The sequence below is a fragment of the Cardiocondyla obscurior genome, linkage group LG22 (assembly GCF_019399895.1).
Source record: "Cardiocondyla obscurior isolate alpha-2009 linkage group LG22, Cobs3.1, whole genome shotgun sequence".
Taxonomy (NCBI): domain Eukaryota; kingdom Metazoa; phylum Arthropoda; class Insecta; order Hymenoptera; family Formicidae; genus Cardiocondyla; species Cardiocondyla obscurior.
In genome coordinates this window covers 3378562-3394135 of record NC_091885.1, presented here as the reverse complement: position 1 = coordinate 3394135, position 15574 = coordinate 3378562, and the positions used below count along the sequence as shown (strand labels likewise).

Here is a 15574-nt window from a genome sequence, read left to right as displayed (position 1 = left end):
GATCGAGTTTTCCCTGCAAGTGGTGTAGGCGGAGAGGGGAACGCTCGTTAACCCCTTCGGCATACTTACTTTGACGCACGGTGGGAACCCGGTACGTGCGAGCGTGAACGGTCGCGAGGATCAGCTACCGCTTCTTCTCGCGAATGTTTTGCTCGTACAAATTGCGATCCTTCAGATATTATATCTCTTAGCTCCTGCAGGAACTCACGGAACTTGATCACGCGTTTCCTTTACTCGAGAGGCGAGAATACTTTCTTATTGTGTCTTTCAGTTAAAATATAGTTACTTGCAAGCCTAAAAGAAAATAATTTTAATTGTGGGAATAAAAACCAGTATAGCGTATTCGCATAAAAATCGATAAGACCGCGATACATACCATGTGTAAAAATATTTAAACTAAGTAGAGCAATGGAAATTTTTCAAGTAGATATAGACTTCACCTTTCTTGTTCAGCTTCCGTGTCGAATGTGAATTCGAGATACAATGAGCAGCTTAATTAATTTGCTTCAATAAAAGAAAGTTTGAAAAAGGGTCGAGGCAGATTCATGTAATAGATCTACGTTCCGAATCGTCTTCTGTGAGGAAAATTTTACTCGTCTGTTACGAAGCCATTTTAAAAATGATTTTGTAACGGACATCGAGTAAAATTTTCCTCGCGGACGCTTCGGAACGTAGCTTAGATCTCTCAAAATGATTATACCTTCTTTCTCCGCGACAAGAAGGGATCTTCCTTAGAGCGGAAAAAGTTTTCGATGCACGAAGGCGGACTACGAGGAATACCAGCGGCTAATGAAACGGTCTCAGGACGTGGTGCAGCGTTTCAGACCGTTCAGCGGCATTTCGACCCAGGAATAGCGAACATGCGCGAACGTGTTTCACCCAAAGAAGATCGGCACGTGGCGCCGCGTCGTGGACGGTAGATAAAGCGACTCTGCGACACTCGGCTGCGGCCGCCACCACGGGCTCGATTGGAATCAATTGGAATATTGGAAGCAACAACAGTTCAGCGGGACAGTTGAGCGTTTCTTGCGCCATTATGGATTCGCTGGCGAATTACGCCAGTGACGGCGACAACAGCAACAATTCGGACGACGCTAAGGTAAGCGAGCTCTCGCCGTCGTATCCGTTTGCCATGGACGACGTCGTCGTCGTCGTCGTCGTCAGGACGCCTCGAATTATTGGCACATACACCACTCGACATGGCTTCGTATGCCTGCTCGTCCAGCGCGATTCACACGGCCCTATATTCGACACGATCGAGTCTACTTTTCGCGTTCCTTAACGAACTAGCGTGCAGTCTGCGAATATGCGACTTGCGAATTTATTTAACGGCTGAGAATAACGAATTTTTGTTTTGCAGACACCACCTCGGGGACAGGAAGAGGCAAATAGAAGGGCGAGCGATGCAAACTACGACCCAGTACAAATGGACATGAGTGAGGTATAGTGAAACCACATGTAGATAATTTTTAATTCGTAGTTTTTAAGTATGAAATATTCGGACAATGCCTAAGAGGATACCTCAGTGACTTTATGGGTGCTGTATATACATGCAAAGTCTTAGACCTGAAATGATAAAGAGGATTATATCCAGTTTTGCACGGTCACATTGTCGAATCTATTATAGCTATCCTTGACAAATTACAATGTACGAGATATGGAAGCAATTGGTGTATTGATGATAGTTCTAATTGGGATATGATTGAGTACAAACTGCAGTATTCGTTATTAAGCATTAGTTGAGCAAAATCCAGTAAGCACTCATAGCTTAATTATAAATAAAGACAGGACCTTGAAATCTTACCGAATGCAGGATAATCAGGCTATCATTCACATAATTAAATTTTAAATGATAAGTAAATGGGAATAGTGCCATTTCGTGAGACAATATTAACACGTAGCTCTGTTGGTAATACATGATACAATATCTACGCATCTCGGCAAGGTCTATGCTGTGTGAGGGTCTTTCAAGACTACCCCCAAGTCCTATTCAGAAGACAGAGGTGAGTAGAGGAAGCTGGCAGAAGGTAACACTAACAAAACATCAATCATCAAAGAAAATCATGTGTATAAGTATACGCGGGTGATAACTAACCGCGGAGGCAGATTGATATGAAGGGCCCTCATATTCCTCTCTCTATCTCTCCTTTTTGTGACATGGTTATTTCACATTATTGGTTTTACTTTATCTGTCGATAATTAATGTATAAAAATTATATTATTAAATACAGTGATACACAAAAATTAGTCGTGTGTCACTAAAAACTTTTGTATCAAGTACAACCAAGAAGAACTAATGCGAAAAATATTGCATATTTACTTTTTCTAGAGAGAAAGTCTTCAAGTTTATATTACTTTTTTATATTCATCATGTAAGAGCATTTTCTCTCTTTGTAAAGTATAGGTTTTTCTAATACATATTATTCGTTGTTAGATAATCCAACTTTGCGTGTATTGAAGTTACACATTCTAAAATAGCTTTTGTCATAGAAAATAAGAGCTATTTTTTAGTGGAATATGTAAGAGTGATCCATACTAAAATTGATAATTTTTCTTTTCTCTAGGAAAGCAACAACAATAATTCGTCAAGGGAATCCAGTAGCGAACGTGCGAACAGTCCTACGGCTCAACCCGTCTTTGCCTCGAGAACAGAATCCTCCCGGGCTTTCTCTTCTCCGTCAGACCAGAGGTAAGCTGGTTTGCTAATTACGTATAGTACAGGTGCTAATGATAATTTATCTTTATCAAATTTTTTTTTGAAAACAGTAAAATTGCTATGTTTCATTAAAATTATATCAAATTATACACCTGTAATGTCCAGAATAATAATACGAATCTGTGTGGTATACCCCTGCAGAACGTAATCGTTTTACAGGCGAACTGATCATGAAAATCATACGAGTTCAAAAGATGACCATAGGCGCGGAGACCGTGATCGAAGCCGTCACTCATCCGATAAAAATCGTCGTTATGACGATAGGAGGCAACGTGATAGTAGCAACAGTCACAGAGACCGAAGCAGAGACCGTAGGAGTCGGGATGACGACAAGCGCAAAACATCCGCTGGATCTCCGAAGGATGAAAAATGCGAAGACAGAGACAGAAGCGACAAAGATCGTCATTATAGGGATGATCGTAGGGATCGTAATCGCGATAGAAGCGACAGGGACAGACGCAGAGATCGTAGCGATCGCAGTGAACGGGACCGACGGCATTCCAGGGATGACCGTTCAAAGGATCGATATCGTGACGAGCGTTCGGGCTATCACAAGGAGAGAGATCGCACGCGATCGAGATCGCGATCGAGGGATCGTGCACCGCAGGTACCATTCAGGGCGATGAGCTATCGGGAAGAAAAAGGCCGAAATAAATTGGCTCAGTTGGAAAAATTAGGTATAGAACTGAAGCCACCGGAAGGCGGCGACATCATGACTCCTGGTAGTATTCAAGGTGAACAGAATTACTACAATCCATTGGCGACGGCGACGCAGGGCAAGTACGCGGAGCAGATTCAAAAGCGGAAACTGCTGTGGGCGAACAAGGTGATAATTATCCAGCAATAATCATATCTTTAATCGTTTGTTTAATAAACTTGTTCTAGAATTACATGTATTTTTTTTTTTTTTTTTTGTAGTCGAAACCAGACGATAGTAAAAGCACTTCGACTGCAGCTGGCACGGCCAACACATGGATGGGCACGACTTTTACTCATGATCAGGATGGAAAGGTGTCGGCCAAGTTCAAACGACTGATGGGTATTAAAGGCGATTTACCTGGCGCGCCAACAGTAGGGGCCAAGCCAGATATTTTAAAAAAGCAAGAAGAGATGTTTAATAATATGGAGCAACAATACGAAGTAGCACGTGCCACCACGCACACACAACGTGGCGTAGGGTTGGGTTACGCAACTGGCGGCTATCAATTTCCACGATAGTGTGTTGCAATTTTGCTCCCACTGTTTAATTATATTTAATATTGGTAGATATTAATATGTGGATAGAGTTACGTTCGTCAGTTCAGCGACCTTACGTCGTTTCGGTTATCTTAAACCGAATCGCATTATTTCTAAGTCTTTCCTGTGAGTCATAAAGATAAAGATGATAGTTACAACCAATTCAGGTTCAGAGTTCACAGTATGATTGCAATAAAGTTATGTATTTGCGCGTTGTAAACACTAAAAATAAATTTATTAAGATTATCTAAAAATCTGGGTTATATCGTTTAGCTAAATACAAAATTTCTTTTTATTGTTAGGCCCTACGTATGCTTAAGTTTATATACAAATATAGAAGTAAGAATAATAATAAATTGACTTATGGTTATGTTGTACAAAAAAATAAACTTTAATTTTTTTTTTCCATAAATATTTTAATTGGATTTACTCGATTATTCAGTATTAATTACAGAAAAAGAAATTAAAGTTCTATTGCCGACGATTTAAAGTTTCGAATATTTGCGGGTTACAATTTTATTAAAACATGTGCCATCTGTCGACGGCATCCTCAAAGCACAAGTGTGCTGTAAATCCTATAGGAGCGCTATCGTGCAGTAACACATTTCAGTGTTTACTAAAATGGCGTGCTGTTTGATTTGAATTTGTTCGTTAGGTCATTGGCGACACGACCAGACACGACGAAGCTGCTGTGGTGTGAGATTGCGAGGGCCGAGTACCCGATCTAAATCGTAAGAAGAATCTCGTGAAATCTTGGCGATTGCTGTTGAACCGGCACTCGTGTTTTCTCGACCACAATGGATAACTTCATAAAAATAGAAAAAATCGGTGAAGGTAAGTGCATGGAAAGTACGGGAAGCTGTTGTTGCCAAGCGTGTCTTATGACACGCGGGAACATGCGATAGTAATTAATAAATATTTCTTGAGCATTTCTTGGGTATCACATTTCAGTCCTGAAATCGTATATGCATTGTATTAATTGTATTAATAAATATCTATTTTTTTTGTTTACAATATGTTTGAAATAAGCACGTTTTATATGTTATATTTGCACATGTAATATCTGTATGTAATATCTGTATATCCAGTCAAACAGAAATATATACAAATATTTTTTAATATTTCTCAAATGTAGGTATGACAAAGTTTGTTCTTTTACTCATTGTACTTCTTATAGGTACATATGGAGTAGTATATAAAGGAAAACATAAGAAGACTGGAGAAATTGTAGCCATGAAGAAGATTCGCTTAGAAAGTGATGATGAAGGAATACCATCAACTGCCATTAGGGAAATTTCATTGCTTAAGGAATTGACTCATCCAAATATAGTGAGCTTGATCGATGTATTAATGGAAGAGTCAAAACTATACCTTATTTTTGAGTATCTTACTATGGATCTTAAAAAATATATGGATAGTTTGGGTACCAAAATGATAGAACCAGCTGTAGTTAAGTCATATTTGTATCAGGTTTGTTTATTCAATCAACTTTCTGTTATTGAGTATTAAATATTGTTCTCTCTCTTTTATGAAAGTCAATTGTATACTAATGCAATTGATCATTGTTTCAGATTACACGTGCAATTCTGTTCTGCCACAAACGTAGAATACTACATCGCGATTTAAAACCACAGAATTTATTGATTGATAAAAGTGGAATAATCAAAGTAGCAGACTTTGGACTTGGAAGAGCATTTGGAATCCCAGTGAGAATATATACGCACGAAGTTGTAACTCTGTGGTATAGGGCACCTGAGATCCTTCTTGGTGCTACTAGATATTCATGCGCGATTGATATGTGGAGTATAGGATGTATCTTTGCAGAAATGGCAACCAAGAAACCATTGTTTCAAGGAGACAGCGAGATTGATCAACTTTTTAGGATATTCCGGTAAAATTTATTACCATAGGGAAAATGATTCTTTTGTTAATAAATTAATTAACTTTGAGAATTTTTTTTTTTGTTGCAGAATACTAAGAACGCCCACTGAAGACATATGGCCAGGTGTAACACAATTGTCGGATTACAAAGCAACATTTCCGAATTGGATGACAAACAATTTGGAGTCTCAAGTTAAAACATTAAATGCAGATGGATTGGATTTGTTGCAATCTATGCTTACATACGATCCTGTGTACAGAATATCCGCACGAGCGGCAATGGAACATCCCTATTTCAGTGATTTAGATAAACGCAAAATACCCGCTGCGTAAAATGTAAGCTGAAAAAAAAGGGAGGAGACTTTGCATTTTTAATCGTGTGTCTACGTGAAAAGTATGTATTTCTTAAGGTTTATTAAAAATTAATTTATTTCAATAACAACCATTTTTTTCAATCATTTAGTCATTGAAATTTACATTTATATTTTCTTAGTAAAACTCATTTTGTATGTTAATAAACGTATAATTTTCATTAAATTACACAAATTTCATATATACATAAGTTACTGTTGGAATATAATAACAGTATTGCGTTTAAATAAGTTTTATGTAATAGTTCATTTGTAATTATTTTAATTAATGATGCCAGTTTTATATATTTTCCTGTGTTTAACATTTCATTGAACTTTGATCGAAAAATGTTAATATTACTAGTGTATTGAAACGTTCTATATTATCCACTTTTTTATTTACTCTTATGTTTCATTTATTGCAGCATAATATAATATAAAGTCTTTGATAAGTGTTATTTTAATACAATTAATTGAAGAAAAATTTTACATGAAGTGTGTGTACAAGTTAAAAAATTCTGGTCGTCTTTGTGCCTTACTTTTTGGTCTAAAATCTATAAAATCATAAACTGGTTATTAATGAGAGACAGGATATCTAATGTATAAATATCTATTACAGAATATGTTGTACTGCACGCACGTACTTTAAAACGTGCAGAAAATTTACGTAATGTGAACGTTGGTCGCATTAAGTATTTGATGTAAAATTTAATGTAAAAATTTGTATTTTAAACAAATAAATAATATTTTATTCGGTAACACATCGTATAAATTTATCGCATAAGAAAGATAAAAATTATTAATTTAATTATTATATGTAGTCACATTAAGCTCGTTTTAAATTACATTTGTTTTTTTTATTAAAAGAGAATCTGAAAGAACTTGCACGTTGTCATATGCGGGGAGTTAGTAATTCTCAGAAAGTATTTAGCATCATGTGTTCATGTACTAGATGCGTCATCGTGATCATTGGACGTAATTGAACGTCAGTAAAAATTATAATTCCACTTAAAATAAAAAACTACGACCGTATAAGATAGTAAGTTTATCACAAAAAATGTAAGATGAATCATTACAAACCGATTTATAGAGAGAAACATTTTGTATCTGAATTCTGGCTGTGTTTTATATTTGATGAAGGTGTATATGTGTATGTGTGACTTGTGGAGTATTCCGAGAGTGGGGCACCAGCCACATAAAGTCCATCTCTCCAATGAGACTTGTGTTTATAGTGCAACGCAGAGATCGGCAGCAGCCTCCATAGTGAGTAAGTAAATTTCCCAACCAGTTCTAATCTTTTTTCCTTTTAACGTGTTTTTAACTATTTATCATGTGTTTCTATAGCGACTGTAGTTTTATTTAAATTTCTATTTGTTCACACTAAACTTTTTGCTTTATTCTTTGCGTAAATTGGAAAAATTACATTTATTATTTTTTTTTTTATACGTGAGACAAACAAGAAAGGGACAGTGATTAAAAATTACTTCAATCTTTTTTTTTTTTTTTTTTATGAAGTTCCGATTTGGCGTTTGTAACAAAGCAGCTGTTTTGTGAAGTGAAAGGTCGTCATGAGTCGATTTTAATCATATATTCGTCAGTCATCACTGCACACTTATTGTCATGTAAAGTATAAGGATGTGAAATTTGTACAGTCTTTTTCTAATAACATGAAAACGTAAATCGGAAGTTTATCCTTGCTATGTAATGTTCAAGGTATGCATATGAATCATACTTGGTACTTTTATTGTACTTTTTAGTTTTAGATCATGGCTGTATCACGTATCTAAAAATCGTTTTACCTGAACGCGAATTATATATACAAACAGATTGTTACGCACACCAGGAAGTCGCAATAAAATACTGAGAAATGCGTGACGTCATCACATCCGTCGAAATCTTTGTAATTGCGTTGAAAATGACATCCGATTTATGTCGCTCACAGCCCTTATACAACACGCTTGTTATTAATAAACGTGTTCCTTTATTATTTTTCTATTATTGCAGTTATAATAATATATTATTATTGTATAATTATTATAATAATCAGAAAATTTTTTTTAAATAATTAAAATAAGTGATTAATGAGCGAATTTTTTTTATCAAATATTGAAAATACGTAAACAGTTGTTTGATATTGATAACTTATATCAAATTTGCGGGAAAACCTGATGTGTAATAATCATCTGGGAGTTCATTACTTATGCTGTTATTCATTTTCTTTTCTTTTTTTTCAGAGAAGATGCAGTCCTTGACCTGGTGCGTGTTATTGGCGGGATGCCTCGCTCTTGCTCAGGCTCATACGTATCATATGGGCGCCTGTCCCCTTGTGGAACCTATGCAGGGTTTCCAAATGAGTAAAGTAAGTTGAAAATTTTACGAACTACATTAATTTGTTTCGGAAATAAATAATTGTTTAAAATTTTAGTTCCTGGGCCTGTGGTACGTCGTCCAAAAAACATCAACGGGTAGCAAGTGCATCACTTACAATTATACACGAGGAGAGGAACCGGGCGAGTATGTGATAACGCAGGACTCGGATCATCTAATCTTAGGTGAGGCAATTAAAAAACAAGCGCAATTGGTAAAGAAAGGAGACGATGCATGAGCTTTTACGAAGCGCGTATCGGGCTCCATCGAGTTATAAAAGCCCGTCAATGGGATAAATGTCTACCAAGTGGGATGAATTATCCGTAATTGCTTGATGCTTATGTACAGGTCTTACGCCATTGAAGCATGAGTATCATTATACTGGCCAGCTGACTGTACCTGAACCAAGTACTCCGGGTCGTATGGATGTTCGTTTTCCTCTCAGTAAGTGTCTTCAGTTAATATAATATTCAATAAAGGGAGAGACGTTCTTTATTTAAAATGATAGAAAAATATGTATTTGCAAATTTTAAGCTTAAATATAGCTGCAGCTTCTCCTCTTCAATTTGTTACAATGACGAGATATTAGACAAATTAAAGATAAATTTGCTGCGTACTAATCTCGAGATAAACAATGCGTTCTTGCTTAATAATTTACGAATTGCAAGTCAACCTATCGGATTGTGCAACTAAAATTCGTACTTGTGATTTAGATGTGGCCGGAAGCGCGTCCCATGTGGTATTCATGACGGATTACGACACCTACGCCGGCATATTCACCTGCCAGAAGCTGGCGTTCGCCCATCGACAGAGCGCGACGATCCTCTCGAGGACCAAGACTCTAGATCAGTCACAAGTGGATAATATACGCCAGCGATTGAGTATTTTCGGCGTCGATCCATACGATTTGAGCATTATCTCTCAGTCTGAATGCCCACACGGCAACAATACTCTAGACATTAACATCGACCCCAACACCTTTACGTCTGAGAACTTAGGCAGCGTAGTGCGTAAAGCTGGCGAAAAGATCGGCGACGGTGTCCAGTGGATCGCTCAAACCGGAAGTAATGTTTATCACAAAATAGCCGGGAAAGATTCAGAAGAGATAACTTCAACGACAGAACGTAACAGCCGCGTTTCGACAAGGAATAACGGCGAAAGATTAGAGACCAACGAGGTGGAGTGGATTCCTTAAGATCTAAGTGAATTTGTCACCACTTTTTATTATTACTCTTAAACTTGGTGTCCTTATTATTCGTTTAATAGATTTATTAAAGTAATCTTTTTAACGCATGTTCAATTTTATATAATTTCACTCGACGACGTATAATAAATTTTTAACGTAAATAAAATTACACTAAAAAGATAGGAATTAAATTCATTAACTAATTATTTGATTGACCGATTTAATCTACATTATGAATGTGATTTAAAAAATGAGAATGCACTAATGATATGTATGGTTAAATCTATAAAATAAAACTTAAAAATAAAAGTATAATACATACTTTTTTTTAAATTTATATATTTAATATTTTATCTTATAAGAACATAATTATTTAATCTATTATTATTAACTTTTTACCTTATTGGTTCGATTCTCTCCTACATTTAAACATCCAGTATAATGTGATAAAATATCAGTCATGCTAATTCATTTTTATTAAAAGAACGTGATGGTTTATGATGTGATACGTGATTGTGATAATATAAACCCATTAAAATTATTCTAATATTAAAATTACCCATATATATTTGTTTACTTGGAATTCGTAATGGTGTAGAAACAAGTTTCTCTCAACAACACGTTTCACGATGGAAAAAAATCAATTGCGGGATGTTCCATATAAACAGTCACCATCGCATAATTTAGAATCTCCCCCAACGGGTGCATAATACGACCGTTACACGCGTTTGTATATGCGTGGCTGTGAATATTAGTATTCTGACGTCTCGTACGAACCATCAGTCTGATAGTAACTGCTGCGGAGGGACAAGCGGATTTCGTGGTTCCAAAGAGCACGTTTTATCTTCAATACTTTTACGTGACTTCGCAGCGTCTCACAGAAATCTCAAGAAGTTCAATATTAAATTTCAACGTAAGTACGCTCACATTAAAACGTTTACAATTATTTTAACAATATTTTTCTCTCATTAGTAAAACGACACTTAACAATTTTTATTGTAAAACTTTTTATTTGTATCTGATTTTGATATATATTTTATGTTAGAAGATTAAATATATTTAAAAATTAAAAGATTATAAAATATAGATATATTATTGTTAAATCTTTTTACAAGCGCAGTGATATTTTATTTACGAATATACTTTTACACATTAATTTCAAAATTATTTCGTTCATATGTTGCAAAATTTTGCAAACACTTAATAAGACAAAAAACATTGTGTTAAATAATCCAAAGCTTATTAAAAACTGTTGTAAAGATTTGCGTGATATACATTCGTGTGGTGGTCTACCCTCACGCAATGACGTGTTCTTATTGCTGCGGTACGGCATTAAGCATTCCGGTTCAATAACGCTGCCAAGATATTAACTATACAATGTTTTTTACACTAAAGTCTTAACTTAGTTTATAAAATAATTTTCTTTTTCCCAAAGAACTATTTGAAATTATTTTTTTCAACCTTAATTTTTTTTATTAAAGAGTATCCATAATATTAAAATAATTAAATTTAAAATTAAATTAAATTAGAATTAAATATTGTTGCGTGCTTGCACAATAGTTAGGTATTAATTAATCTTAATTCTTTGGTAAAATTGTTTTGCATGGGCTTAAAGATTATAACTATACCCTTTCTTCCCTACTTCTCGTTCGTTACGCACTGCAGTGTGCGATCAGCACAGCAAACTCGCGGAGTGAACTCTACAAGGGTGCGCAGTTTAGATTTGCACCGGTGATTTCGCGTGCTTACCACTTTTTTGCTCCCCTTTTTTAGTCATATCTACGATCACGATTTAGTCACATCCTTGGCAATCCATTATCACGTAACTGTGATTGTGTCTTGATTTATTTTGTAAGCTTTGTGTAACGTAAGTTTTTAATACCTATAACAAATTTTGACATTTTATTGTCTTTTGTTGAAACGTAGTGAAAATGTTAAATTATTAATCATCGTTATACTTCTAGATTTTCTGACACATCAATATTTTTACTTATTATATGTATATAAAATTAAAGTATAAATAATGTGATATAAAAAGTGTGATAAAATATATATTTTATTTATATTCTATGATTTACGTCATGGCAGTATCCGCTACGATGGTTTCTGTCGATCAAACTGATTTGATAATAATCGCGATAAATGATGACCGCTGGGGGTATAGATACGTCACAATCGTTCAGTCTGCATCCGATTATAATAGAGCTGTCCTGGTGACATACATCGGTATGCAGGTTCAAGAGACAAGTTCGATAATAATTTTCATTGACCCATATCAGTAATGTAGGCTATATCAAAGTCTGTAAAAAGATAATAATGTAATATTTCTTATATTATAGTTGTGCAATGACAAACATTTTTCGTTATGGATAAATTTACGACCGAAAATAAAGGTATAATTTAAACAAATGAAATTTTAAAGCTTTTACTGCAGAACATTTTTCTTGATAAAAAATAATACAAAGATAATAACTCCCGTTTGCAAAAGATTTCGAATATTTCGTACAACGTAAAATGACTTATTGCACTTTATTTCACATTCGAATATAATTATCTCTGAAAAAAAAAAGACAGACGAGTGATTTTATCATTTAAATGATAATCGACTTACTTCTTTAAAACTTCATGTCGTAATACGATGCAACTTCCAATTTGTCGAGCCATTAGTAGCGGTTGCTTAATTAGTTAATATGTACATTGTTTCGAAATGCAGAGATTTGATCTTCATATTTAAAAACTAAAAAAGAAAAATTTGTTTATTATATCATTTAAATTAAAATAATTTCTTTGGAATCAAAAAGTATTGAAAACTCAAGTTTAATACATATTCACAAAAGAACTATGTTACCTTGCGTATTTCCCTTTCGAGGTGTAGTGGGTGGGCAAGCGGTTTTGTTGATAATGATGATTCATGATGAATAATGACCGCTGGTAACATACATTAGGTCCGGAATTAATTTTCGAAGAGATCTTATTGTTGGCATTCTGGAAGACAGGTTCGAGAGACAAGTTCTTCAATAAACTTCGTTGACCCACATTACGGATGCTTAGTCTTTTTCAGAGCGCACTCTCGCTTTCGCGATCGGCCTGAATTGAAACGACCGAAACCCAACCGAGGTCGTAGGCTAGTTCGATTCTCCGAGTTAAATGTATCCGCTCAAAGATGAGGACTCTTTGTCATCTGCCGGTGCCCATTCTCTACGCTTTAATGAATGATACATGAATGATACACACTTGAAGTGATGAATGATACATACACTTTTGTCCACCTTACCGATTCTACAGTATTGAATAGCAACATAACAAGTAAACGATTCACACGTAGCTGTTAAGACTTTCACTATGAGAAGTCATTTTAAATTCACACTGAATGCTAAACAAAATCGTAAATGGTTGCTTAATCGAGAAGTTGTATAATTATGTTAATTTATGTTACATAATTAAGTCAAGCTGCATTGTATAGAGATATTTTCGTTTCGTTTGTTACGAAAAGATTGGATCAATAGTAGCCTTGACGAAATGTGTTATTTTAAAATCGCGGTCAAGAATTAATTTCGATCAGACGTACAGACGTATGAATAGATTTCTTGATTTTTCTCTTAAAAGCCATTTGTCAGTACGGATCCCCAGCAGCGCAGACTCTCAAGACGGAGGTCAACCGCTAACTTTCATGTATTTTTCTTGTTTGGTGCATAACAAAACCTCTGCCGAAACATTAATTATTTTTACGACTTACATTATGTGGTCTAATCTGTGGTTTCACATTATTCGTAGATGCTTGCTATTCTGCTCGGCGTCTTGCCGATTCTCTGGACCGAAAGAGTTGAAGCAAGCGTGCTGGTTGCCGACACTACCATGTCGAGAATGGTTGAGCTAAATGCTGACGCACCTTTTTGCGCTCTTTACAATGATCGCGGAGTCATTCAGAGGATGGTTCTTGGTGCTGATCCCAGAAAAGTTCGACAAATTTCCAGCAACCTCGTCGCCGACCTGGAAGAGACCTGCAAAGCGTCACGAGATAAAGGAAAGGTGAAATTCATTGATCGCTTTTAATGATATGTTTAAATTATTCTTTGGTAATAGTAATTATGAATTATCTACTTTAAATACTTATTATTATTATATTTGAAATAAAACATGCATGCCGTATTTTTAAAATCTTTTAAAAATTATTTAAATAATTCATAGATTAATTATTTCTACCGTTTTCTTCAGAATCAAGCGCCTGGCGGTGGTTTAATATATCCGGGGACCAAGTGGTGCGGACCAGGTAACGTGGCCAATTCCTACGAGGATTTGGGCCAACATTCGCTCGAAGATGCTTGCTGCAGGGAACATGACCATTGCCCATTCACGATAGCGCCGCAACAATGCATACATGGCATATGCAATAGCTCACCATTTACTCGCTCGCATTGTGATTGCGACGCCAAATTCCGCAGATGTTTACAGAATCTCAATACCGAGGTGGCCAATACCCTCGGTGCACTTTTTTTCAATGTGATTCAAGTTACCTGCTTCAAAGAGAGACGGCCGTGCTCGCAGTGGCAAAGGTATTCCAAAATTAATCTCTGAAAATGTATAAATTTAATTTATCTTAACATATTTCACATACAATTTTTATACTATAATAAAAAAGCTGTTTTATATTTTTACGTTCTATTACGCGGTTAAAGAGAAGTAGGCCGGATATTTCAGTAAATCCATTTTTAAATATAACAATTTTGTATGCATACGTGCAGTTACAGCGTAGAACCGTTTTAGCTGTGATTTAGAATGGGAGAGGTCCCCGTCGAATTATTTGCCAAACGGTGTGTCGGAGAGTAGAGGATTGCGAAGACCTCTATTGATGACCGTCTCCTTCGCATTCTGGGATTTCATGGCCAGGCGAAGAAACTTCCTCCGAGACGTCATGCCGTTTGTTTGAAGATATTTCGAAATATAAAAAAGGATCTCATTGTAAACATTAAAAAAAATTGTTTTTAACTTTAATGTGCTGCTTCTGGTGATGGTTCTACGTTTCATAATTATCTCCCAATACTTATTTAATTAATTAATCAATGCTAGTGGTCAAGGGTCCTTAACTCCGCTTGGTTTTAACGTCCTGACGCAGTCTTTTAATTTGAAGGACCATACCGATGAAATTGAACTAATATTAATCGATGAACTTTGTTACAGGAACGGTTATGCGGAAGCTGTTTCCGATCGATTGTGCTCTCAATACAAGTTCCGACCCAGCGACAAGTACGTGCCCATGATGCCCTTGAATAAATAAGTTCTGAAGCTTCCTGAAAAGTTGGCGAAAAGTTAATTACTAGTATGCGGTGTATCGATCATATCATTTATTTCATATCAAAAATTACCGTCCTTGTCGCGTGCTAGTGAATATTTTATTTTATTAGAGATTAAGTTACGTTAAATCCTTCACGATTATTGCAAATATTATTCAGAGCTTACGGACGGTGGAATGTAACGATACGATATGTTAATTCCTTTCCTTTGCTATTGCTGTTGAACGTAATTTGTACGATAGTTAATTGTATTAATTAATATATTTAAAGGTGATAGTATTTTGCATAGCTCATCTATACATATAAGTATATTAATTGTAGGAGTGCCATAATTTATTACAATTAATTTTTCATTTACTATAACTGTACTGAGTTATATAGCCTAGTTGTTGAAAAAATATATTTTTAATTAATAGGATGATTGTATGAATACATTGTTTACATTTCTTAATTATACTTACTGGTACTTCATTCAAAGGTAAATACATTTAATCTCTCGTAAATTGCGAAATTACGCATCATAATCTATTTATTATATGTTTAAGCG

At 35.3% G+C, this 15574-nt stretch overlaps 4 protein-coding genes and 1 long non-coding RNA gene across 10 annotated transcripts; 4 read left to right on the top strand and 1 right to left on the bottom strand.

The window, feature by feature from the left end:
- The first annotated feature begins 903 nt into the window (after positions 1–903).
- On the top strand, positions 904–4206 carry LOC139111084 (arginine/serine-rich coiled-coil protein 2). 3 transcript variants are annotated; one of them, XM_070671152.1, is made up of 5 exons: positions 904–1099; positions 1361–1441; positions 2565–2689; positions 2876–3542; positions 3635–4206. In XM_070671152.1, exons 1-5 carry the CDS (start codon positions 1037–1039, stop codon positions 3932–3934), a joined length of 1236 nt encoding a protein of 411 aa, XP_070527253.1. In that variant the 5' UTR covers positions 904–1036; the 3' UTR covers positions 3935–4206. The 3 variants fall into 3 exon arrangements, with proteins under 3 accessions (XP_070527253.1, XP_070527255.1, XP_070527254.1); XM_070671154.1 differs by lacking the exon at positions 904–1099 and adding an exon at positions 1946–2003; XM_070671153.1 differs by lacking the exons at positions 904–1099; positions 1361–1441 and adding an exon at positions 1445–2003.
- Positions 4207–4323: 117 nt separating this feature from the next.
- Positions 4324–6942, top strand: Cdk1 (Cyclin-dependent kinase 1). Of its 3 annotated transcripts, none has more exons than XR_011547148.1 (5): positions 4324–4786; positions 5130–5422; positions 5524–5843; positions 5923–6227; positions 6803–6942. XR_011547148.1 is itself a non-coding variant. In XM_070671156.1 (4 exons), exons 1-4 carry the CDS (start codon positions 4750–4752, stop codon positions 6164–6166), a joined length of 894 nt encoding a protein of 297 aa, XP_070527257.1. In that variant the 5' UTR covers positions 4324–4749; the 3' UTR covers positions 6167–6942. The 3 variants fall into 3 exon arrangements, 1 of the variants encoding a protein (XP_070527257.1); XR_011547147.1 differs by having other exon boundaries at positions 6609–6942; XM_070671156.1 differs by having other exon boundaries at positions 5923–6942.
- Positions 6943–7295: 353 nt separating this feature from the next.
- LOC139111086 (apolipoprotein D) lies at positions 7296–10051 on the top strand. The gene is made up of 5 exons (XM_070671155.1): positions 7296–7450; positions 8418–8542; positions 8609–8735; positions 8899–8994; positions 9264–10051. Exons 1-5 carry the CDS (start codon positions 7318–7320, stop codon positions 9743–9745), a joined length of 963 nt encoding a protein of 320 aa, XP_070527256.1. The 5' UTR covers positions 7296–7317; the 3' UTR covers positions 9746–10051.
- Positions 10052–10164: 113 nt separating this feature from the next.
- Positions 10165–15414, top strand: LOC139111088 (acidic phospholipase A2 PA4). Of its 2 annotated transcripts, none has more exons than XM_070671158.1 (4): positions 10165–10649; positions 13511–13765; positions 13952–14289; positions 14915–15412. In XM_070671158.1, the coding sequence occupies exons 2-4, from the start codon at positions 13511–13513 to the stop codon at positions 15009–15011; spliced, it is 690 nt and encodes a 229-aa protein (XP_070527259.1). In that variant the 5' UTR covers positions 10165–10649; the 3' UTR covers positions 15012–15412. The 2 variants fall into 2 exon arrangements, with proteins under 2 accessions (XP_070527259.1, XP_070527260.1); XM_070671159.1 differs by lacking the exon at positions 10165–10649 and adding an exon at positions 11467–11603 and having other exon boundaries at positions 14915–15414.
- Positions 11486–14052, bottom strand: LOC139111089 (uncharacterized). The gene is made up of 6 exons (XR_011547149.1): positions 13940–14052; positions 13473–13737; positions 12585–12939; positions 12348–12473; positions 11815–12036; positions 11486–11618 (listed from the first exon to the last, which is right to left on the bottom strand). It is a non-coding gene; the product is annotated as an uncharacterized lncRNA (long non-coding RNA).
- Positions 15415–15574: the final 160 nt, after the last annotated feature.